Below are 24,751 nucleotides of genomic sequence, written 5' to 3'. Positions count from 1 at the left end.
ACGCTAGACTCTAAGTGGTATTATTAGCTCTTGGATAAAGTAACACTTTCCTCTTTGGGACGATGAGCGTGTGTCCAAAGTTGTTGAAGAAACCGGAGCCAGCTGAGCTTTCTTAGTGCACGTCTGCTTCCAACTAGCAACATTGAGAGCTGTTAAAACAACCACATAAGCACAAACACAGACGTACAGAGCTCGCCGCGCTGGTGCAAGAATGCTGCTGTGTCACGGTGAGCCTTCATTTAACAACACGAGTGTGTGTGGAGGTTTCACAGCGCTTACTGTTACTTGCATAACATCCCGGATTTTTACAGTCATAAAAACATAAAACAATCACTTCTTCTTCTAGGATTCTTGATGCCTGTCCAGTGACTGTCTAACAGCTTAAATCTTTTCTGAACTCTCCGTGCTGTTGGGTTTCCAAATTTATGCCAAAATCACCAAATTTACTCTCTGCTCTAGGGCTGGGCAATATTGACCAAAAACCAAATAATATTCTTTTAGCTGAATGTTGATTCATCAAAATAAAATCCCACTGAAACCTGTCTGATACAGAAATAGAAGTCCTAGACTGCCAATAATGACAGTTATTTTCACTCTACCTCGGAAAAAAACTGCAGAAAAACTCCAAAACACCTTTTGGGGTTTAAAGGGATGGGGGGTGATGCAGATGAAGAGAAGAGCAAGATGATGAGAGAGAGAAGAGGAAGATGCAGGAACGAGATGAAGGAGATGAAGAACGAACAAAGGATATGGAGGTAGGGAGAAGAAGTTGATACAAAATGAAGAGGGAGATGCAAAAATAACAAATAGGAAGGTGAAGGTAGAGAGAAAAGGGAGATGCAGAATGAGAGAAGAGGAAGATGCAGGCAAAGTGAAGAGGGCGATGCAGAATGCAGAAATAAGAGGTGCAGAAAGACAAACGAGGGAGGCTCAGAAACAGAGGAGGGAGATACAAAAATAACAAATAGGAAGATGAAGGTGAGAGAAGAGGGAGATGCAGAAAGAATGAAGAGGGAAATGCAGAAAGAAACAAGAGTTAGATGCAGACAAAGAGAAGAGGGAGGTGCAAACAGAAAAGGAAAACAGGAAGAGAGAACAGTGAGACGGGGCAAAAGAGAAGAGAGATGAAGAATGAGAAGAGAGACATAACAGAAAGAGAGGAGGGAGATGCAGATGCAGAGAAGAAGGTGATGCAGAGTAAGAGATGGGAGACGCAGAAAAGAAGATGGTGTTGCAGATAAAGCTACAAGGACGAATAAGAAAAGAGAGAGATGCAAGTAAACAGAAGAAGGAGATGCAGAACAAGAGAAAAGTAAGATGCAGAAATAGAGATGAGGAAGGCAAAAAGAGAAGATGGAGATGCAGAAAGACAAGCGGAAGATGCAGACAAAGAGAAGAGGGAGATGCTGACAGAAAAGAGGAAAACATAGGAAGAGAGAAGAGGGAGATGTAGAGAAAGAGGGCGATGCAAAAAAATAAATATGAGGTGCAGAAAGAGAGGAGGAGATGCAGATAAAGACACAAGGGAGATGAAGGGTAAGAAAAGAGGGAAATGCAAATGGAGTAGAAGGTGATACAGATTGAAGACATGGGAGAAGAGGGCGATGAAGCAAAGGAGATGCAGAAAGAGAAGAGGGCGATCACAGACAATGAAACAAAGGAGATGCAGAATAAGAAAAGATGAAGATGCAAATGAACAGAAGAGGGAGATACAGAATAAGAGAAAAGTAAGCTGCAGAAAGAGAGATGATGAAGAGGCGAGAGGAGAGAAGAGGGAGAGGCAGAGGGTGAGAAATCAACAGAGCAGAACTAAAATAAAAGTATGGTTTTCTTTGCCATAAATCCACTTTAAACTTATTCTCCTGGATATGGCTATAATGTTGGTGATGATGGTAACATAAATGGAGAATTAGCACTGACAACCAAGTTTGTTTTCTTTTCTCTTTTTCTAAGATTTAAGAAGGTTTTGGTTTTAATACCACCTCTATTTGACCTCAGCAGTCTTAGCTGAAGTCATTGCAGTGTTAGATTGAGCAGCAGTAGCATGAGCAGTGCTAACAGATGCAGTAATCTGGTATTGCTGCTTCTATTGACTCCCATCAATAGTATCTCATTCACTCATGTGTAATTCTACTCTTTCATATCATGATCCCGTCTTTCTTCGGAGGGTCATACCACCCAGCTTTTTAGATCCATAACATCTGATCTACTTAAGAGGCCCCGCTCTGTGTGAGTGTGTGTTAAAGTGTGTGTGACGGGGTCATGTCCGGGGCTCATGGGGGTGTAAGAAAAGCTGCTTAAAAGGGCTGGAAAACACTTAGCTCGACCACCTCGTGTGTGTGGCCTTCTGGCCTTGTGACCTGCTTTGGCCAAATCTGCGGGCTGAGTAATCTCACAGCCAGTGTGTGAGACCTGTCCATGTGCTTAATCCCATCTTAGGAAGGGACGGGGATCATGTGTGTTCTTGACAGTGCACATACAATCTTGAGAAATGTCCCTGAGCTCATGGGAAAAGATCTCATTACATCATCACAGATTTAAAAATAAAGGTTGGGCTTAAACCGGTTCATTCTAATTGAAGAGTAATTAGTTTCTGTTATAATTTTGTTGAAGAAATACCATTACATTTTAATACAGTCCTTTAAAGTGGACATTTAATTGTGGAATTTTGTGAATAACTTCAATTATTAATCATTCAAATATTCGATATCCCTCAACGTTAGAATATAAGTTGCACCAGTATATAAGACCTAGTCCATTTTGGGGGTCTCCCATAGGGGAAAACAATTTTTGAAACACCCTTCTATGTAATTATTCTACTTTTTTCAGCAAACTATACAACATGCAGTTTCTAAATTCAGTTAAGTAACAAAACATTAAGGGTGCAGTGTGTAAAAAAGGGGAATATTATAACCTCTTGAGATTCTGTGTGCACATACGAGGACATTAAGTTATGGCTTTCTTACAAAACTGTAATGAATTATGCTACTAGAAGTGTTTGGATAATTGTCCAGAATTTTCATAGCAGTTAAATTATTTGCTGGGAATGTTGGGAGAAACTGCTTTAAAATTGTCGGGAATTTTCATGAAAATTTTTAAGGGTATGTTTGTATATTTTTGAGTATTTTTTTTTCAGGTATTGGGAGGATTTCCTTGTGTAGTTTTAGGTATTTTCCTAAGGAATTAGAGGATTTATTTACATATATTTGGGAGTTTACCAAGAATATTAGGGGGAGTGAATATCTTTTGACAAATTTCCTAAATTTTCATGTAAATTTCAGGGAATTCATTAGTACATTCTTGGCAAAATCTTGTGAAATGTTGGCTTGAGTTTTTGGTGAAATTTGTATTTCATTTTTTAGGCTTTTTCAGAAAGTTTGACTGAAACATTTGGGAAATATTTTATTTTTTGGGGTGGGGGGGGGGGGTTTCCACAGAAATTTTGGCAATGTCTTCGAGAATGGGGTGGATTTATATGTTTGGAAAAGCTCAAGAAAATCTTCCAAGCTCATCAACAGTGCAATTAAAAAGCCAAAATAGCAGGCAAGTGATTTCATCTGAAAAATGTAATTGGATAATTCCAAACCTTTGCCTCATCATGATTAACTTTATCTCAAAATGCTTATTTTCAAAAAAAAAAAAAAGCTCATGTTTAACTCATGAAACAGGCTTGTTGTCTTTTAATGAATGCTATTCAGCAGTGGTTCTCAACCTTGTGGTCGGGACCGCCATTGGGGTCGTGAGACACTGAGAGGGGGTCTCAAGATTCCTTAAAAAAAATGAAGAATATTTTTTATATTGCACTGTTTCAACTTTACACAAATTTTGCCAAATTTGAACCCATTTTCATCATGTTTTCCAACCAATTTAAACAACTTTTTGCCAGTTAAAACCTATTTTTGCCCTCCTTCTTCCTGTTTTTGCCATTTCCAAACCAATTCTTGCCACTGTTGACCCATTATTGGCACTTTTAACCCCATTTTACCACCTTGTACGCCCAATTTTACCCATTTTTACCACATTTCACTATCTAATATGCACATTTTTTGCCAGTTCAACCAATTTACGCCAATAACTGCCTGTTTTTCTTTCTCAGTTAACCCTTTATTGCCAGTTTATAAATTTTTTTAATCCCATTTCACCAAATTTCCACCCATTTTTGCACATTTGAAGCATTTTCAGCCACTTTATAAATCCCTTTTACCGCTATTTATGCCCATTTTTGTCCTTTTTCTTTTTTTTAATCTTTTTTGCAATTTAAATTAAATTTTTGCCACTTCTAACCCATTTCTTCTCACTTTAAAATCCAATTTCACCTCCTTTCCCACCGTTTTTTGCCATCATTAATCCAGTTTTGCAATTTTTAACCTATGTTAATTCTTTTTTTTAACAAAATAGATTTATATTTTTAAGAAGGCTATCTACTACACATATGATTTAAAAAGAGATTTGTTCCTTTGATAAGAGTAGTTATTTTTCAGGTTAAATATAAAGTATGGATATCACAGCTTAACTTTACAATAGACCATGATTTTGCTGACCCCCATGTTCCCCCAGTTTGGCTGGGCCCCAGAAAGTTTATCCCTCCTCATAGACAGCCTTGTCTCCATATGACTGTTCTTGAATGTTCATGGCTGTGTTCAACCACCTTCAGATAGAGTAGGGGTCCCCGATTTCTGGCACCTTTATTTTGGGGGTCACAGGCTGAAAAGGTTGAGAACCACTGCTATACAGGACTGTATCAAATGCATCTAACCCTGAATATTAGTAAAGTGAGCCAGTGCAGACAGATTACATTCATTCATAAAACCTTTAACAGTAGAGTCGCTATAATATTGAACATGTTAATGCTCAATCAGACAGTTTATATCCTGTAGTATCACGAGGTTCCTGCATTATTTCTTAAGATCTCCAGTGTGAAATTCACTGCATACAGTCTGTGGTGGGGTGTATAATGTCATTAGAGCCGGGCTGTAGAGTCAATAGCCTGAGCCGCTGTATAATCTGGTGCTGCTGACCTGACCGGCTCACCCTTTAATGAGCTTAACGGGCCCCATGTTAACGATCTAACCCGTAACAAGCCCAAACTCGGACCAACTAAAGCAGATTGTCCGGCCCTGTGATGTCTCACGCTAACATGCAGGGAGAGACTGGTGAGGGGGGGTTTTATATAACTCACACAAATAGACCAGGTATGCTAACAAACTGCTAACACATGAAAGTAGCAAAGAAACGTGTGAACATGCAGATTTGTATACCAGTAAACATGGATATCCGACACATTTTCAAACTGAGATACAGTACATCCTTCTGGTTATGTGTATACTGAACTAAATATACAATAACTGTGTTTCGAACATTTGTGTGCATGTGTAGTTTTGTACGTCTACATGTAAATATAAAGCAGCTTTAGATAACTTAAATACATGATAAAGTACCTGTAACAAACTGGATAAAGGAGATTGACGTTAGCATAATCCTGCTTAAACTGAATTGAAATAAACCCAGAATAACTAGAGCATAAATAAGATACAGAACAGTCCCTCATTCTGCTGTTTTAAGCCTAGTTTAGACCAAGGCAGGGGCGTAGCAAAATAAATACTGGGGGCTCCTGCTCCTCCCTTAAAAATGTCCAAATGGTTTAGTCCAGTGCTGCTAAACAATGCAAAAAATTTTAAATTAACCATAGTTAAAATATTGCTCATGCAGAGTGAAATTATGGTTCAAAAATACATTAAAATACATAGATTTTTATAAAGATGATCCAACATTTGTTTCTTGGCTAGCCGGTTAAGGGGGCCCCTCAGTAATATTCTTTCTGGGGGCCCAAAATCCCTAGCTACGTCCCTGGACCAAGGTTTGCAATGCAACAAAATCATTTGAAAGAGGAGAGTTGCAGCAGCACTTTTGAGCCAAATCATGATGGTGTTTTTGTCAAGTTGCCAATAGCTATTTTTTTAGGAGATAATTACCTAATAAATGGGAAACAACAGAGATCTTTAAAATTTCATAACGCCAACAAATAACAGTCCTGCAAACTCCATCAGCTGTGATAGATGAGAAATTCAAAGCCGTAAGAGCTGAATTTGTCTGTAGAGAAAAGAAAATTAAACAGATATCTTAACCATTTTGTCCCATCTGGTCTTTCTGTCTTAAAAAGCTTGTAAACATTAACCCTGAGGTGAACAGTAAATATCTAAACATCCTTTCCTTCAGGACAAACTGGGCTTTAAAGGTCACATATTTCACACCTTTGAGACAAGTTTATATTGGTCTTAGAGGTCCCCATGACATCATGAGGGGAAAATCTGAGAACGGCTTGTTTCAGCACACATTTTCTGAAAGATGGAGAAAGGGGAGGGAATGGATTTCTCTGATTCTTTGAGAGATTGTGGACAGGGGCACATATTTTTGTAAGAAAAGCCTGATAATGTGATTTATGCATAATGTGTGACCTTTAAAAATATGTGTGCTACAGTAATGTCACTTCAGTTTAAAAAAAGTTAAGAGACTATAAACACAAAAAGAAAAAAACTAAACAGAAATTAAGCTCAATGATTTTTTTGTGTAAACAGTGACTAAGACTTTTTTTCTTTTTGCACAAACTTGTTCTCCTGCCTCTTGGGGACTAAAATGTGAAAAAATAATCATTCTGTGACAAAAGGAGTTCAAAATATTCACAGGATACAAAACAGACAGAATGGCAGACAGCATTAGCCGCTAGCAGCAGAGGCAATCAAAAATATCTCAATCACCACCTTGTGGCTGGCTGCAGTATAGGTGATAGGGACTGATCTCACTGTTAAGGTCCTAAAGTTTCAAATAATTTTGGAAGGAGAAGAACAATTGTTTTTTTACAAGAATATGTTAACTAGACCAAAATACCGATTTTGTTTTAGTTTTCACAATGTCTGGCCTCCACGGCATTGGTTAAGAAATAGCTGGTCGGGGCATGCTGGTAGTCAAGTGGTTAAGGCGCGCACCATTTACGCAGACAGCCTGGGTTCCAATCCGGCCTGAGGCCCTTTGCCGCATGTCACTCCCCCACTCTTGTCCCTGTTTCTGAGTCTATCCACTGTCCTCCTCTAGCCAATAAAGGCACAAAAAGACCCAAAAACAAATCTTAAAAAAAAAAAATAATAATAATAAAAAATTTTAAAATAGCTGGCCCTTGTGGGAATTGAGTCTTGACCCCTGCTCCATCCCTGAATATTCTAGAAAGGCTACTGCTGCCTTGATGATTGTTCATACTTACAGGGAGGTTGGTGAAGACGCTGAATGTGCTCCTCAGAAACGCGATCAGGTCAATCAGATAGTCGCTAGCATCCTGAGTCCCGCCCCCCTGCACCATCCAATCATAATCAGCTAGCTGCAGGAACTGGTCGATCTTTGCATTCAGGCTGGTGTAGATCTCCGCCTCGGCCGCATGACGGGCGTCCTATAAAAATACCACATCAAAACTTGAGGTATTTTCGCTCACCTTCATTTTCTGGACTTTTAAAGAAGGCCAGAATCACACAGGATTAGAAGGAGGAGATAAAATAAATACTAGGAGGGTATGTGTTGGTGGTTTAGGTAGAAAAACTAAAACATGAAACACTGGGGAGAGAAGAAAAGAGAGAAAAGCTTGAGTTTCTTGGGCGTACCTTGAAGGTGGAGGTCCCGTACAGCTTGGTGGCGTTGACTGTGTCAGGCGGGACGTTCGTGATGTTCGATATGAACTCCTCCAGGAAGTGGCAGCTCTGCTCCAGGTGGGTGGTGTTTATGATCACCTGCACCAACTGAAACCACAGATATAACTCATTGCCTTTTTTTCCCAACAGCACTAAAATGCTTTAAAATTATTCAAGCAGTAGAGAGCAACGCGCTAAAGTTGATGATCTGTTAGCTAGCTATTTCAATGTGCAAAATGGTGTCCCACAAGGGTCCATATGGGGCCCAATTTTATTTACTATCTATATAAACAGGTTGTGAATGAATGTTACAGGTGCAAAAGATTAATTTCTATGCAGACGATACAGTGATGTATGCTTTGTTGTTTTCCTTAGAAAGTCCATCCATCTTCTTCCACTTATCAAGTCAACCCAGATATCCCTCTCCCCAGCAACACTTTCCAACTCCTCCTGGGGGATCCCGAGGCATTCCCAGACCAGACAGGATATATAATCCCTCCAGTGCATTCTGAGTCTTTTCTGAGGTCTCCTTCCAGCTACACGTGCCTGGAAAACCTCCAAAGGGAGGCATCCAGGAGGCGTCCTGATCAGAAACCCGATTTGCCTTAGAAAAGTGCAACAAATAAACTACATGCGACCTTTAATGTTATCCAGAGAAACCTCTGTGATTTAAGACTTGCACTTCAAGACCAAAATAATGTGCCTCTCGAGGTCTAAGTCCCAAGTTCAAGACAGTCTCCGATTTTTCTGTCTTTTAATTGACATACTGATCGTCTTGCAAAGAAGCTAAGGGTGAAACGGGGTTTCATCTATTGAAACAGACAGTTTTAATTTTGTTGCAAGGAAGGATTTCATTCAAGCAACATTTTTGTCTGTAGTTGATTATGATGATGCTCTTTACAGGCATGCTACTTCATCCTCTGAAAATGTTGGGCTCTACCATGCTGCCTTGATTTGTCTCTGGTTTGGGTTTTTGGACTCATCATTGTGTTTTGCATGAGAATCTTGCTTGGTCTTCCTTGCACAATAGAAGGATAGAACATTGGTATATCTTTCTTTATAGGGCTATTTACATGAATTACCTTCTTGTATTTGTTTTCTAATGAGCTGTCAGTAGCTGTAATCTTTGTTTTGCTTTGTTGTCGTGGTCAGAATTACAGGACTTCCTTGAAAAGAGATATTTGTATCATAATGGGAACACTCCTGGTTACATAAAGATGGAATGAATAAAATCAACCTTGCATAAAAGAACTATTGATCTATTAGATATATCAAAACCCTTTAACTCTTGTGTTCTGGATCAACTGCATGAACACAGCAGATGTTAAGAGGCACTATCAGGGTTTTTCTAAATGAAATTATTGATGCATTTGTTTCATTTGATTTGAGTTCAGTGAAACAAAGGCATGACACAGGGCAAATATGTTTGATATAAACTACAATAAAGCTGCAAACACCTAGTTGTGTCTTCAACTTTTGTTGCAAAACACCATATTTGGCATTTTCTATCTATACATGAGTTTTTTTGGAATCTGACCCAAGATCATGACTTTCAACTGTAGTTGTTCAAACAAAGGCAGCCATGTTGATATTTCCACAACACGCCGTCTCTACTGCTGCTTCCTGTTTCTCTGATATGATGTTTGGTCTCTTGGGTGATCACTGAGTGAGGAAACAAACACTCAAGGAAGTGGAAACCAAATCATCACCACTTGGTATCACAGTTGTGCGTCGTTGTGACAACAAAACAACTGCCTGAGAAACGGAAACGCCTGTTTAGGAGACATGAGCTGGAAATGTTGAGAATCACCAAACGGAACAATGCAAACATCATTAGCTCATTCCGTACCTCTGCGAGGCCGACGTTCTTCTTCTTAATAGCGTACTGCAGACAGTTGCTGAGGGTCCTGGTCAACAACAGGTTGGTGGACTTGCGGATCATATCATCGACCTCCGTGGAGCTGAGGACATAAACAGACACATGTATGGATAAATAAAGAGTGTGGTGTAGAAGATGAGGGTATGCTAAAGTGATTACATCCATTTCAGACAGACAGCGGCTGCGTCTAGAAGCCAGAACAAACAGTTTAAGTTAATTTCTCCGTCTGCGGATCTCTCCGTTTGGAAAAAGTGGAAATGTCAGCCAATTTAAATGAGCATATTAGCATGTCTGAGCTGTCAGGCTCATTAGGAGAATATAGCTTTAATTTTCCTGATAACACTTAGGATAATTAACGGGGAATTCCGGTGTTTTCTAACCTGGACCTCTTTGATAGATTTTCTGTCTCTGCCAGACGGCTGTGATTGATAACGGCCCTCATTCTCTCTTATCAATAATAAACAGTTCTAATGAGCGCCCTGAAGGCCAAGAGCATTCATCTAAATGCATTTCTAAGAGTCTGCTGGAGCCAAAAGTTACTAAAACACCGAAAATGTGAGAAAATAAAGAGTCCAGGTTTGCATTGAAAGAAGACAATCTAAAGCTTATCTAAAACAAATGGCAGTCTTAAAGCCAGTGAAACTGTGATGTGAATTAAACATATTTATCTTCCCTCGCTCCTCAGCAGACGCTATAAAGTCTTAAAATTATGAGCCAGCGATGCACACCAAGAGCCAGCAGCCTCTTAGTCTGAAATGAGCTGAAATTTACAGTAAAAACAAACGTTCGATGGCGCTAATCGGACCCACTTACAGAATCTCTGACACTCTATTATGTTTGAAATGTGGGCGATGTTTGGTGGAAAAGCCCACACAACTTTCTACACATTTTGGGACTCCAGCGAGGTTTTTCATGGCAGTGTGCAATGTTGCTGGACAAATCAGTGCAGTGAGGCCTATAAGAATAGGTATTTGACCTCCTGTAAGATTCTAACTGCTTTTACAAATGGAGACGGACCACTGTGGACACATGGAAAAACATCTGCCTCCACAAACTCCTCATAAAACTGATAAAACAGCCAGAAAGCAGATTAATATCTGCAGTGACAACCCAGAAAAACAAGATTTAATTCTACCATGGTCTGACTGACTGAGGTGTGTCTGACTCTCAACAGTCCATTTAGGACTACAGATATTAATTAAAAAGTTAGATAACTTATCAGCAGATATGAAAAGTTCTGCCAGTAATAAATATGACATACATCAGCCTTTAATATCAGTAAAACACAAAGGCTCAACATTAGTTCATTTTGAATTTGAGGGCACCAACACATCTCAAAAAGTATGGACATGGCCAAGAGTTTTGGGAGAAGAATGTTGTCCCATTCTTGTCTGACGTAGGATTCTAGCAGCTCAACAGTCCTGGCTCTTCTTTGTTGGCTTTTTCATGCTATGATGCACCAAATGTTCCTGTTGGCGAAATGTGTCTCATTAGCTAATGTCTTCATGTCCTCTCACTGTACGGGCGGTGAATTTCTTTGTACCACAATCGTTTCAATGATATTTAGGAAAAACCTTACTGCGCACTGATTGGAGCGTCTCATTTGACAGATACCTTGACAGGCAGACGCTACCTTTCCGTCAACCAGACGGCTAGCTTTAGTGCTAGCTAAGCTGTTGCTGGGCAACCAGAGCAGTTGGCAGCAAGAAAAATGCACTCTTGAGTTATATCTTGGACTTGTAGTGTTTTCACAATTAAGTTGACAACATATGTTGAAACCTGTAAAAATAAAGAAGATGGATGGTCCAGGACACCTTTGAGAGAAAGAACAGGAAATTTCCATCAAGAAAAACACGAAAAAGACGAAAAAGAAGACCTCAGTCTCAACTACAACTCCTGGCTACCTAAAAAGCTAACAACTGCCAGTAACTGCAACGGAACACTGCCTGATCAACAGGAGACTACTGAATGCTAGCTACCGAGGTAGCATGGCGGTGGCACGTACAAACGCAACACTAGCAGCAAAGAAAAGCCCTACACTCATACCAGAACTGATAGCAGGTCACAGAGTTTACATCTTTACCGACAGAGATTTTCCAGAGAACGGGACGCCCGGAGACTGACAGGAAGAGGAGGTGGAGCAGCACGACATCTATAGCCAGGTGGGGAGGAGGCAGGGCAGGGCTGCAGGCTAAGCTAAGAGCATCCCCACACAAAATGCCCTACCAAGCATCTTTCTCCCGGATTCCTGCTCCCTCACCAGCAGGATGGATGACATGAGGCTGCAGATTTCTAACCACCGCTTGGACAACTGTGTTCGCTGCTACACTGGAGACTGCCAAACGCAAATTCGTTGTGTATTTACAATGCAATGACAATCAACGACTGACTATCTATCTATCTATCTATCTATCTATCTATCTATCTATCTATCTATCTATCTGACAGGAAGTAGAGCTTGGTGGGCAGGTTCTTGTCTGTTGTTACGTTGATCCAAAGTTAAGTTGAGACAGCAATTTGAAAATGGAGGCCGCCGCGGATTGGCTTCAAAAGCTTTTTGGGTTCGCCAATTGTAAGCAGACAGCTGTCTTTAAACAGGTTTTGTCCAATTCTTTTTACAGTCCATGTTTCCAGTACAGAATCATGCCTGTTTGTAAGGCAGTGCCACCAGACGGCCTGAAGACCACAAGCATCCAGTGCTGACCTTTGACCTTGCCCCTCACGCAGAGAGATTTCTCCAGATTTTCTGAATCTTTTGATGATATTATGTGGATGCTTGGATATTCAAAGTCTTCAATTTTACAGTGAGGAATGTTGAGGAAATTTCAGACAGTTTTTGCAGATTGAGAAACCTCTGTCCATCTTTCCTTCTGAGAGACTCTGCCTCTCTAAAATGCTCCTTTTATATCCATTCATGTTACCGACCTGTTTCCAATCAACCTAATGTGCCGCAAAAACATTTCAAGCTGTTATTGTCATTAGTCTCACTTACTTTTTCAGCCTTTTGTTGCCCTATCCCACCTCTTTGGAGATTTGTTGCTGCCGTCAAATTCAAAATGAGCTAATATTGATCAAGAAAGGGTGGGATATCTCAGTTTCAACGTTTGATATGTAGTTAATATTCTGTTGTGATTAAAATAGAGGTTTCTGGGAACAACACCCCAACTGTTTGGAACTGTAGTTATATATATATATATATATATATATATATATATATATATATGGATAAGTGTGTTGCATATCAGCAGAATCCAACATCATGCATCCCAATTTAAGATTATGCTCTGGAAGAATCACATATATTTTGTTAAGGATGGGGCCAATATAAGCATGACCACATATTTCAAAGAGTTTAACACAACTCATAGCCAGGTGGAGGTATTTCAAAGACACACAAACAGCTACAACCACAGATAACAGTAGAGTCAGAGGAGGTCAGACAGAGCAGAGATAATAAGATGAAACAAAAGAGATCACGTTCTCTCACAGCAGGACGGCGGAGAAGAATCCGTGTTCTGCTGTGTTTGATTCCAGCGCGCTGTGGGTAGCAAACACATTCCAACCAAATCAGCAAATTATCTGTGACTGGAATTCAACCTAAGCGCACACAAATACACAAGCAGTGTCGCCTAAAGGAGGGCAAACGCTGGAATTTCAAACTGTTTCCAAAAAAAAAAAAGCAGCAGAGGAATCCTAAAAACGTTCCGACGATTTAGGAGCAAGGGGGAAAAATTCCTGGAGCGGCAGAAGTGCAGAGTGGACAAAAAATGATGTGTGTTTTAGAGTAGCAAAGAGTCAATGTATGCTAGTGAACTCACACTTAAACAAATATAGACACGCCGCAGAATTCAGATTGAATTTCATGATATTTTCACTGCCATCAGTCACAATAAACGCACGGCGGTGGACGCCGTCAGAAGGAGGCCAGATGACTTAAAGTGCAGTGTTTACAGCTCAGAGAGGACTGGACGGACACATGTGGAGACATTCTCGAAAAATACCCACAAAAAAAGAGCAAACTCAGCAGAGAGAACGACAAGGGGCAAACAAACAAACACCAAACTCCCTCATGTTTGAACAAAAACGACCTGAAGTCATCAGTTTGTCAGCCAAGGCCGCTCCTCTCTCTGTGTATGTAGCTGCTGTGCGTGGGTTGCTGCTTTGTTTTTCTGTGCACGCATTGGTCTGTCAAATTTTCAGAACAATGGCATGCAAATATAGTTCCACTCATATTTTTCTTTCACCCTCAAATGGCTCCTTAGCACGACTTTCTACATCATTTGTCACTGAAACAGCACTTTTGACACTAAATATCGCTGCGGTTCCACTCTCCAACCGCTCGCTGACTGAAATAAACAGACGTGACTGAAACATGATGAAAGGAGGAGAGTGAGTTCAGTGTAGTAGCACTAAATGATGGGGTGGCGTATCCAGAAGTTGATATGAATTGGAACAGGATTGAGATTGTTTCATAAATGGGACGTCGGTGTCGGCCAAAGCAAAGCTCAGAATTACAGTGTTTGGGAAAACTTCACCTGTTGAAGAGATATAATTTATTATGTTTACAACATGGCGAACCATTGTTAGAACCAGAGCTGGGCAATATGATCTACACTGGTACCACAGTACTGACTTTCCTTTTGAGGTAACAGTGTTATATAGCAGTATGACCTTCATTTTTCTCCTGAAACAAATCTATGATGGCATACTCAACTCAAGCTTGTGCACAGGATCACAGAATAATGGTTCTGTAAGTCTGTTTGTTCAGTTTCTAGTACTTTTAGTCTGTAACCAAATCTTTGGTTTCATTTCTCTGATGAAAACAGTTTCCTGATATGACTGCTCATAATAAAAGAATTCAACCAACATAACAACTGGGGACTTAAACTGTGTGGAACTTGTTAGAATTAAGAGCTTCAGCCTCATGTAAAACACGCGTGTCATAGGCAGAACACACCTTCAACACTTTATCAGTTGTTTAAGCTGCTGTATGAAGACAGCTGGGTTCAAGACAAGCGGGTCGATCCAGCCCATTAAAACCCAGGACACAACCACAAAGACTGGGAATGAATGTTGGATTTAGGATGATATTTCCAGACTAATTTTAGCCAATACTAATCCGGATATATCCACACCTTTTTTATCGTCAAACAGAAATACCAAGTGTCTGCAGTGCAGAGAGAAGCCCAGTCAAGTAGAGCTTGGGTTGCTGTCTTACATTTAGGGTTTGTTAAGAGTTCACAGTACCCTCCCTGACTGTGAAGCACCCTAGGCCGTCAGTTTCGGTCTCACACGATGACTGAACGTTATCGCCAGAAGGTGAATATTCCTCTTCGGTGAATATACTTCAACGGTGAACAGACCTCCCAGCAATTTGCTCTTTTTCTCTCTTCTCGCTCCGACTAAAACTACTACTACCACTTCCTCGTCTCCTTGACTGTGGATGCGTCTTTCAAACTCTATATGCTCCAAAATTTTGAATAGAAACACACCCATAAATGCTGCACGGATTGAAGTTACTCATGTCCGCCGTATCCTGGTGTAAAGTAGTAACAACATTAGGCACCATATTTGCAGCTATAGCCTGTTTAATTCAGCAACGTTGCTTGTTGTAATTTTGCGACTTTGGCACTTAAAGAGTTAATAAAGCACGATTAACAAACAACAGATGATGTTAATGGCTTCTAGCAAAACTGACAAAAGTGCTCCATGATCACTGAAGTGAGGCTTGAGCCAAATCTATGCACCTTGTTCAAACTAAAGGATTTGCTCATGCTTGTATGTTTTTATTTCTTTGGCTGGTCCAACACAGCGCCAACAACATGAAGAAATAAAACCTCTGTGATATATGGGAACTTGGCCCCAGCCTCCATCAAACATCTCTTAATGCTCCTGGCACGGTGTCCGCAGTGGCTGGACCTCTACTGGTGTTTGTGATTGAACAGCACGCAATGTAGTTTGATTCTGAATTATTTATTCTCTTCAATCGCTAAGACATCTAGCCACAGGAGTTCTCTCTTTCATCCATACTTGTCTCTGTTTCTTTCCAGTCCTTACCCCAACCAGGCTGACTGAGCCTGTGTGCTCTCTCTCAGCAACACCTTGTTTCATATTCGCAGTTCAAAACAGTCTCACCCACAATCCTCCAACCCTGAACCCAAGTTTGGGGTTGAGTAGAGTGCGACTCATGGGCATCTCTTTGGCAGATCCAGAGATAGATTGTTCTCATGTTTTCACTCAAACCAGCCAGCTTCAGGCTATGAACCCATTTGTTCTACAACTGGAGTACAGGTCCATGTCTTTCCCACAAGTTTTCATGCCAAGGTTGTCTCTTGCTTCTCCTGAGCAGTATTCATCATGGCAGCTAGGGCCAAACTAACACTAAGATCTTTCTCAACTCTGTCTCTACTTCTGGAGCCGTGCTAGCCAAATGTCTGGAATCTCCGTCTGCAGGAGATTTGATGATTTTAAGTTTTTCTGCATTTATCTTACTGGGTGCAAGTTTTTTGTGGATAACTACTTGAAAGTCAAAAAATGCCTGAAGTTCATTGAAAGCCTCTTTAAGATTTTTTCCACAGTTTCGATCCGTACCTTTAGTCGAGAGCGAGGCAGCTAAAAAGTGAAGCATATCACACAGAGTTTAAGCATACACTCAAGCACACTCGCTTTCCAAAATAAGAGCTCCACATAAAGGTTGAGATCAGAGGTCAGAAGGATCAATGACCACAATCCCGCTTCATCATCAGGTCTGCTTCCGGATCCGAGCATCTGTGCGCGTTTGAAGCGGGCAGGAAGGCCCGCCGCCACAGTAACCGGATAGCGGGGTGTGTGCAGGAGCGTAAAAATCAGGCCAGGTCAAATAATGAGAGTCATCACTCTGATTGAGAAGAGCGATTAGTGCTGTCTGGTCAGAAGGAGACCGGAGAGGAACTTTTACACACAATAAAAGCACATCTGTCTGAACATTTTGTGACTTCAGACGGATGATTTCAGAGAGTTGGTACTATAATTTATAAAATAAGACCAGAAGGGACTGCATTGGAGAAAATATATTAAAAATGTACCTCACTTTTCTTCATTCACTTCATTCACAATATGAAGTCAAGTTCAAATGCAATGTCAAACTTAAATATCTCTGCAGGAGCACTTTTCATTACAGCAGAACAAACGCATATGTATATTCTTGAAAACCTATTCTTTAAAAGGATAATTCTGATATTTTTAAAGCCTAGGTGCTCTTTTTAAACTCAAAAGGCTTGAGGCAGCAGCAGACAAACATCTTCTATGTCCTACGATGAATAAAAACCATTTTGTCATTATCCTTAAGAGCAGGGCCATCAAGTAAGTTTTTAACAAGGGCCAGCTTTAGTCTTGACAAAGACTCTGGGGGCCAGACTTTTCAAATAGGCAAAAATAAAATAAATATTGGTCTGATTAACATACTTTTGAATTAGTATTTTTATTTTCTTTCAAAAAGCAGGACATTTTTAGTCAGTACTATTGAGATCTATCCCTATTATCAATAATGCAGCAGGCCACAATGAGACAGGCCTGCCCACAGATTTAGCTGTGCCCCTGAAAAGCTCAGAGAATGGGCCGTCCCCAGTTGTATTTTAGTACTAGTATTAACTCATTTTTTCAACTCCTTTTCTGTACTTCATTCTGCCTTTTCTGCAGCATTTTTGGCTCTTCTTAACCCATTTTTGATCATTTTTGCTACATTTCGTCCATTTTGCCACCCTTTTTGCAACTTTCCCACCTATTACTGTCCTTGTGTGCCACTCTTTAACCCTTTCCACTACTTTGCCAGGCAATTTGTGCTGTTTTTGCAACTTTTAACCCATTTTTCATTCTTTTTGCCTCTTTAACTCATTTTTTCAATTCTTTAGTCCCTCTTAAACCACTTTTCCTCCATGTATTATCCCTTTTGTGCCACTCTATTATATCTATTTGTTGCCACTTTTTAACCCCTTTTTGTTAACTTTTCGCACCACTTTTGCAATTTTTTACCCATTTTTTGATACTTTTTGCACCTTTTTTCCTCTTTCACAAATTTTTCCACATTTTAACCTCTTTAAACCAATTTTCAGGCAAATTTTTGTCCCCTTCTGCCACTCCTGAACCTCTTTTCACCACTCAATCTGGCCATTTTTACAACATTTCTTTCAGTCCTAAACATCTCAAAATAATTTTTTCCAACAGTGGCTGACAAGAAATGTTGAGTCATTCTACAACTATTTCAATACCAATTGTTTTTGGGGTTGATTTAATAGCCGCAGACATTTAAAGCTAAAAGATAAAATTCAAATCACAACATCACTTCTTACTTTTCTGAATTTAATGATCTTCAAGGGGCCGGACAGGAAGCTTTGGAGGGGCCTGATTTGGCCCTCAGGCTGCCAGTTGATGATCAGTGCTGTAGAGACCAGCAACTGTTTGTTGTTGTACAAAAAGAGACCCTACTTTAACAAATTTCTCTTAAACTTCAAACAGTTTTAAGCCTTCTTTAATTGCATTTACATGCCTAGAAATTTAGCTAACAGCTGTCACACTCTGTCTTGCAGTAACCAACTATTCCTTTTTAACTATCATTATTCGCTTCTGTTTGACAGTCAGATCGTTGATTCTGGGTTCGGTGGACGCCGGGAGAACGTTACCTGTCTGACTCTCTGAAGTTAGGTGGAGGAGGGATGATGGTAAGAGACTGTTTTTTAGGGTCTGGCCTAGGCTCCTTTTCTCCAGTGAAGGCCAATCTTAATGCTTCAGCATACCAAGACATTTTGGGCAATGCTATGCTTCCAAATCTGTGGCAACAGTTTGAGGAAGGCCCTTTTCTATTCCATCATGATTGTGCCCAAAGCAAGGACTATAAAGACATGGTTTGATGAGTTTGGTGTGGAAGATCTAGACCGGCCCACACAGAGCCCTGACCTTAACCCCATCCAGCACCTTTGTAATGACCTGGAATGGAGATTGCGAGCAGTCCTTTTTGTCCAACATCAGTGCCTGACCTCATAAAAGCGCTACAGAATGAATGGGCACAAATTCACACAGAAACACTCCAAAATCTTGTGGAAAGCCTTCCAAGAAGTGTGGAGGCTGTTAAAGCTACATGCATTTGAAAACAATGTTGGAATTAGAGATGTTCCAATACCATATTTTTCCTCCTGATACCAATTCAGATACCAAGGTGTTGGTTATCAGTTAATACCGAGTACTGATCTGATACCTGTGTGAACTTTCTGGACTGACTGTGCAGACTAACAAATTACTTTAGACTTATATATGACTCAAAACATGGATCAACAAATAGAATCATAATGTACTGCATCTCTGTGACTCTAAAGTTGTTTTTCTGCTGATAACTGACAAACACTTAAAAAGGTTAAACAAATGGATAAAACAAATAAATGGATAAAAAGACATTCAATATAATGATTTACTGGTGTGGATTTAATCATTAAAGTTCCAAAAAGTCACACGAGTTCCAGTCTCGCTGTAAATGTTGCCACAAGAGATTCAAAGGCATCAATAAAGTCAATGGGGCGGCACAACGGCTAGCTTCAAGAGGAAAACCAAGAAAGAGGCAACGATTTATGGTTCAAAAGTTATTAAACTTTTAATAAACTGTGTCACTTCTTTTTGTGTACGACAGCGCCGGTCTGGAAGGCGTTTTAACGATCACATTCAGAGAATAACTGTCACACAGCCACCAGTCTTTGCTGCTGCAGTGGGCCCTTTGGTTCTTCTTTGCTGCTATAAAAACTGTAGCTTGAACATTCAGTGTTTTCCGGCAGTGAAGAAGAATTGATTTCCAGCTTACAGAGCTAACATTTAGCATGGCTAAACAAAGCAAACTCTAAAGTTAAACTAAACGGTATCGGATCGGTGCACAAGCTCGTACTCGCCGATACCAATACCTGCATTTTAAGCAGTATCGGACATATTTTAGATACTTGTATTGGAATCAGTAGAAGACGCTTATCCTTCTCAGCTGATACACAGGTGTTGATGGCATTAAGGACCTTGGCGAGGGCCCAAACTGGACTGCCCTGACTGGGTTTCGAACCCCAGATATCCTGCACCAAAATCATCTAATTTGTTATCAAGTCATCTGAATGCTTCAAACGACAAAGAAAGAAATAGTACACCTTAATCATCTGTGAAAAAGGTTAAATAATACTGGAAAAAATTAGTTTGCCCACTTCCAGTCTGCTTCTAGAGCCTGGCCGAGGAATTAATCTGCTAGCGGTTTAAGTAGCGGTTATGTTCAACCATAATCAAAAACAGAGAAGAAAACCAACAGACTGATAGTTTGTTCCCCTCTCTATCTCTTTTTCTCATCATACAAATTCCCTCGCTGTAATTAGAAGACTTTTTTCCAATCACCCCTCCTCCCAGTTCAGTCTCTGTTCCTTCCGCTGGTCACGGATCAATGCTGCCTCTCTGGTTCCCAGCCCCCATGGACGATCAACACACTAATGCCAAAATACACAAGAACACACAAACAAAAACAGGAATACATTGCTGAAGATTTCACTGTTTTTGTGCAGTAGTGTGTTTCCCTCTTTTTAAAGTTCAACCTGTTCGTACAGATGAGTCATTATGTGCAGATTTATGAGCCGGTGTCCTCTAGTTGCTCATCTGGCTGAATCCCGGTCTGCTGAATCCTTCTGGACGGCAGCAGTTCTTTTCTGATTGCTCGCCTACTCCGTAGAAAAGTGGCTGCATTGTTTTGCTTAATTCCTCCATCATCCATATCCCACACACATTTATACACGCCCACTCAGATGGTTGCTGTTCAGCTTCGACACAACACGGAACAGAAGCTGGACCTGACTGCTGAGATTTTCTGTGTATTTGTGTCCATTTGGGCCAACTCTAATCAGACTGAGATCCCGGCTCAGGATGGAAAAACTCCGCTTATCCCAACGTTTGGGAGTCTGTGTTTGTTTATGAGCGTACGAGAGCAACAGAAAAAGGGAGCAAGGGGCAAGTCAGTGACAGTAGCCTTTAAAAACACTAGATGATGATAAGAGGTGGTGATGCGGCACAGAGAGAAGAAGAAACACAGTGCAGTCAGAGGATTTTAAAAGGACACAGCAAAACTGGAGTGTTGATATCTGAGTGCTCAACATTTCAGAGCTGGCCCACTGTGCCCACTGTGAGCTCAAATCTGCGGGGGGTTTCCCATCATGCCCTTTGGCAGAGTGTCCAGATGTTGCCTGCTGTACAGCGATCACTACTGGGATTCCTTTGCTCCTGTTCCTGTTGGATTATTATTGTTTTTAATGTAAGACACTTCTGCACCATGGGTGAAGTTATCCTCTGAGTTAGTCACTTCCTGCCTGTGGCAGGAAATGGTCTTTGGTAAATGATGTTTGCTGACTTCCACCAAAGTGTCTCCTAGCTTTGATTTTGTTGTAATGCTTCCTAGGGCTGGGCAATTACTCGAAAATTAGATTAAAATGCAATATGGCCTGCTGGAATTTCAAATCGCAAAAGGGGCAAATTTGTGTTAAAATTCCAGTTTTAAACTTTGTTTTTTGCAGCAGAGATGTTATGCATGACGTATCATTCAATCATTCAAGTGCTGTGCTTACAAACAAGGGAAGTTAAACTTCCAAAGCCATTTTAAAAGCCGACAAAGCAGGGAAAAGAATCAATAATCAAGGTGTACTTTACCTGAGATGCAGGTCTTCCGAGTATTTCAGACAGGCGTAGATGAACTCCTTGAGCTGGCAGTAAACTTTTGGCACAAACTCAGAGAAGGGAAGCTTCTTGGGGAAGGGAAGCTGGAGCAAAAAGGCAGGAATAAATCGATAATTTAGTAAATTCTAAGTATTATTTTAGACAATATCAAACTCTCTGATATCTTCATTTATTATCTTGTGAGGTTCTGCATGAACAGCTTCCAAACAACTGTGATGAATGACCCTTTTAGAGAAGCCCTGATCACAATGTGTTACTGCTGATTTCTTACAATTTGATACAGTAGCTTGTTTGTGGTTGATCAGTCTACTTAGCGTTGTAGTGCAGTAGGACCTCCTATAGGTGGCAGTGTTAAAGGAGCATAAAAGTTGTCTTTATTGAGTCAACATGATAACAGAGCAGTCAATAATGGGAATCTACTGATCACAGTATTTTGATAAAAATCAGCTAATGATGATAAATTGTCTATAGATGTACACTGATGCATCAGGTATGATCAGTTAACATTGTTATAAGTGACTGCATGAATATTCAACCCAAAGTAGAGTCTCCTTTAGCTGCAATCAGGACTGAGTCTGTGGAAAAGGTCTCAATCAGGCTAAAACATCTGGACACTGCTATTTTACTCCGTTTTTCTTCACAAAACTTAGGCGTGAACAGCCATTTTTCAGTCCAGCTAGTCTCCTTCTTGCACGCTCACTCAGTTTTTTAGGATGGCTTGATCTAGGCAGATTTACACATGAGCAATATTCCTTCATTTCTTGATGATGGATTTAATACATGGGGATGTTCAGTGTCTTGGGGAGTTCTTTTGTCTTCATGGTGTAATGGTAGCCAGGAATACTGATCAACCAGAGGCTGAAAGTTCCAGACACAGGTGTCTTTAAACAATCACTTAAGACACATTCGTTGCACTCAGGTGAACTGGACCTCCGTTTGACTAGTCACTTTAAAGTGGGTGAATATTTATGCAGTCACTTCTTTTACCTTACTTATTTCAATATTTCCTAACAATCTCTGATCTGAACTGTGCTTTACACCAAAACAGGGATTGAAAAGAACAGATTGGTGCATCTCTAGTTCTCAATCATTTAGGGCAGGGTTGTCCAAACTATGGCCTGGGGGCCATATGCGAATTTGATTGGCCTAGAACAAGTTCAAAAAAAAAAAAAAAAAAAAAAGGCCCACAGTAGTGTTTCAGCACAAGGCTGTGCTGCCATGTTAATTATGTAAACAAACATTTTGACATTAAGAATTAATAAGTTTTTTGAGACTGTGACAACACTGTAAACAGTAAACATATTTCAAAACAAAATAATAACAGCGTCTTGAGTTAGAACTACCTGATGGCAGCAGGTGGCATACTCACTCACTAAGCATATCTTAACCTACATAAAACTGTTTTTATTAGCTTTAATGTCCTTTAGGCGAGGTAAATGAAAGTGGCCACACCACCCTTATATATTTCTGTATGTGGCCCTCAGTGGAAAAAGTTTGGACACCCATGATTTAGGGCATCGCTAGTATCTTTCCCTTGTTTATTAAGTACTTTATTTATTGACTCTGTCCTTATAGCTCTATACCTTTTCCAGTTCTGGGTCTTGCAGGGGAAACTGGGAAGTGTAGTGTCTGTACTCCTGCTCTGTAGAGACGGGGATGGGACTGTAGTTGTCCTGGTCCAACACCTGCCTGTTACGGAGAGAAAGATCTCAGGTAAATTTCCTCTCTCTCTGAAATGACTGTTGCCTTGTTTGCTCTCCTTCTCAAACATCGGCACATATATAAACAATCATCCCACTGGGGGTCATTCTAATGCTTGTGGTTTTCTTACCACCCTCCCCTCTTTCACCACCCCCGTTTCTCGTTGGCGCTCCAAAGTTCGGACGTTCCAGCGTTCCGTGGAGAGTCCGTGAACCGGAGAGCGCTCCCTCTCCAACAATACAACACAGCATTCCTGCGGCTTCCCTAGAGTGTGTGTTTGTGTGTGTTTATGTGTGTGTGAAAGAGAGAAAGAGAGAGAGAGGGAGCGTGTGTTTGTTTGTCTGCTCTCGCTCTAAGTCCCTCTGGTGTCATTGGACAAACGCGATGCTGAAACAATGGCATGTTAAAGCCCAAACGCAGAATATAACACATACACAGTCTTGTAAGGGTAGTGCCCATTCTTAAGGGCAAAGAATGTTCCGGAAAACTTGTTTTAAAACACTTCCTTTCTCTGGCTGGTTGTAAAACTTCAAAATCAGGGCCAGGAAGTTTCCCACAACCTGAATCTGCCCTCCTGACCTTCTGACTAGAGAGTGGAAGGTCAGAGCGGCACGCACTCGGTTAAAAACAGGCCTACACACACTTGTGGTACCATTTTTATAAGAACGCTCTAAGGGTTTCTGCTCTAAGGTAGAACTTTAGGTGCCTCAGTCACCAGTACCTGAAGGTGAGGTTCCATCTCTTCAGGAGGATTTCTCCATACTGCTCCCTCATCTCTAGCAGCATGTCGAAAAGCTGGGACACAGGGAAACCATAACCCTGCAGGAGAGGAAACCACACAGAGAAACATGCTGGGTTAAGCTCTAAAACACTGGAGGCAAAGCTTTATCTCTTAAAATCTGGCTGCTTTTCAAAAACTTCAGCTTGTGCTGGAATAATACTTATTAAATAAGGTCAAAGAGATGTGCTTTATGATCTTAAAATTCAGATTTATAACATAAATAAGTGCTGCTCTGCTCCATTAGTGTGGTCTGAAACAAGGACTTGGAGCTGTCAAAGTGCTGATTCTGTCACATAGTGTTTTAACACTGTTATACATAAAGAAATATGCAGGCTCCAATGTACAAAATAATTCACTGAAATCCAGTGATTCCAAGGTAATGTGTCAGCATTTACACTTTCAGATGTTTGCGTTTCTCTGTATAAGGAAGCTAAAACTAAAGTGAAGAACTAAGCTAAAACAGAGCTCATGGTTGTGGCCCACAAAGCACTGCTCAGGAAGGTTGGAGATTTCGTACTTAATGTGGACCGTAGTCCCATTTGCCCATCCTCTGAGGTCTGAAACCTCGGCATCATCCTGGACTCAATCCTCTTCTTCCAGTCCCATAGCAAATCCGTAACCAAAACGACCTTTTTCTACCTCAAGAACATCTCCAGACTCGGTGGCAGAAACCCTCATCCATGCATTCCTGTCTGGGGTACCTAACAAAGGTGGGGTGCAGATGGCCTAGTGATAAGTTTGCGTGAAATGTACGTTGGGGGCCCGGGTTCAAATCTGGCCAGTGGCTACTTTCCAGGTCAGTCTCTTGCCCCTGTTTCCAACTTTAACTACTGTCTTCCTCTCTGAATAGAGGCATAAAAAGCCCCAAAATATATCTTTAAAAATGCGGAGGTACAAGACTGAGAACACCATTCTTTTTCTTGGGGACTGCAAGAATTACCCATCCCGCAGTCAATTGTGTTTCAGTAAATTCACTGTGAATGAGACCTTTTCAAACTTTTAAAT

The 24,751-nt window shown here is 40.6% G+C and overlaps 1 protein-coding gene across 7 annotated transcripts in view; it reads right to left on the bottom strand.

Annotated features, from left to right (window-relative positions):
* The window catches only part of exoc6b (exocyst complex component 6B), a 151,132-nt gene that overhangs the window by 65,964 nt on the left and 60,417 nt on the right, over positions 1-24,751 (bottom strand). For all 7 annotated transcript variants that reach the window (XM_041779378.1, XM_041779379.1, XM_041779380.1 and 4 more), the window contains exons 13-18: positions 23,687-23,784; positions 22,848-22,953; positions 21,238-21,347; positions 9,523-9,634; positions 7,647-7,781; positions 7,256-7,438 (exon numbers count right to left, since the gene is read on the bottom strand). In XM_041779378.1, coding sequence (XP_041635312.1) covers positions 7,256-7,438; positions 7,647-7,781; positions 9,523-9,634; positions 21,238-21,347; positions 22,848-22,953; positions 23,687-23,784 — 744 coding nt within the window. The remainder of the gene's footprint in view (positions 1-7,255; positions 7,439-7,646; positions 7,782-9,522; positions 9,635-21,237; positions 21,348-22,847; positions 22,954-23,686; positions 23,785-24,751) is intronic.

This window comes from Cheilinus undulatus, linkage group 22 (genome assembly GCF_018320785.1).
Source record: "Cheilinus undulatus linkage group 22, ASM1832078v1, whole genome shotgun sequence".
Classification (NCBI taxonomy): domain Eukaryota; kingdom Metazoa; phylum Chordata; class Actinopteri; order Labriformes; family Labridae; genus Cheilinus; species Cheilinus undulatus.
Note: the sequence above shows the minus strand (reverse complement) of the source record. Positions and strands in the feature narration are given on the sequence as shown.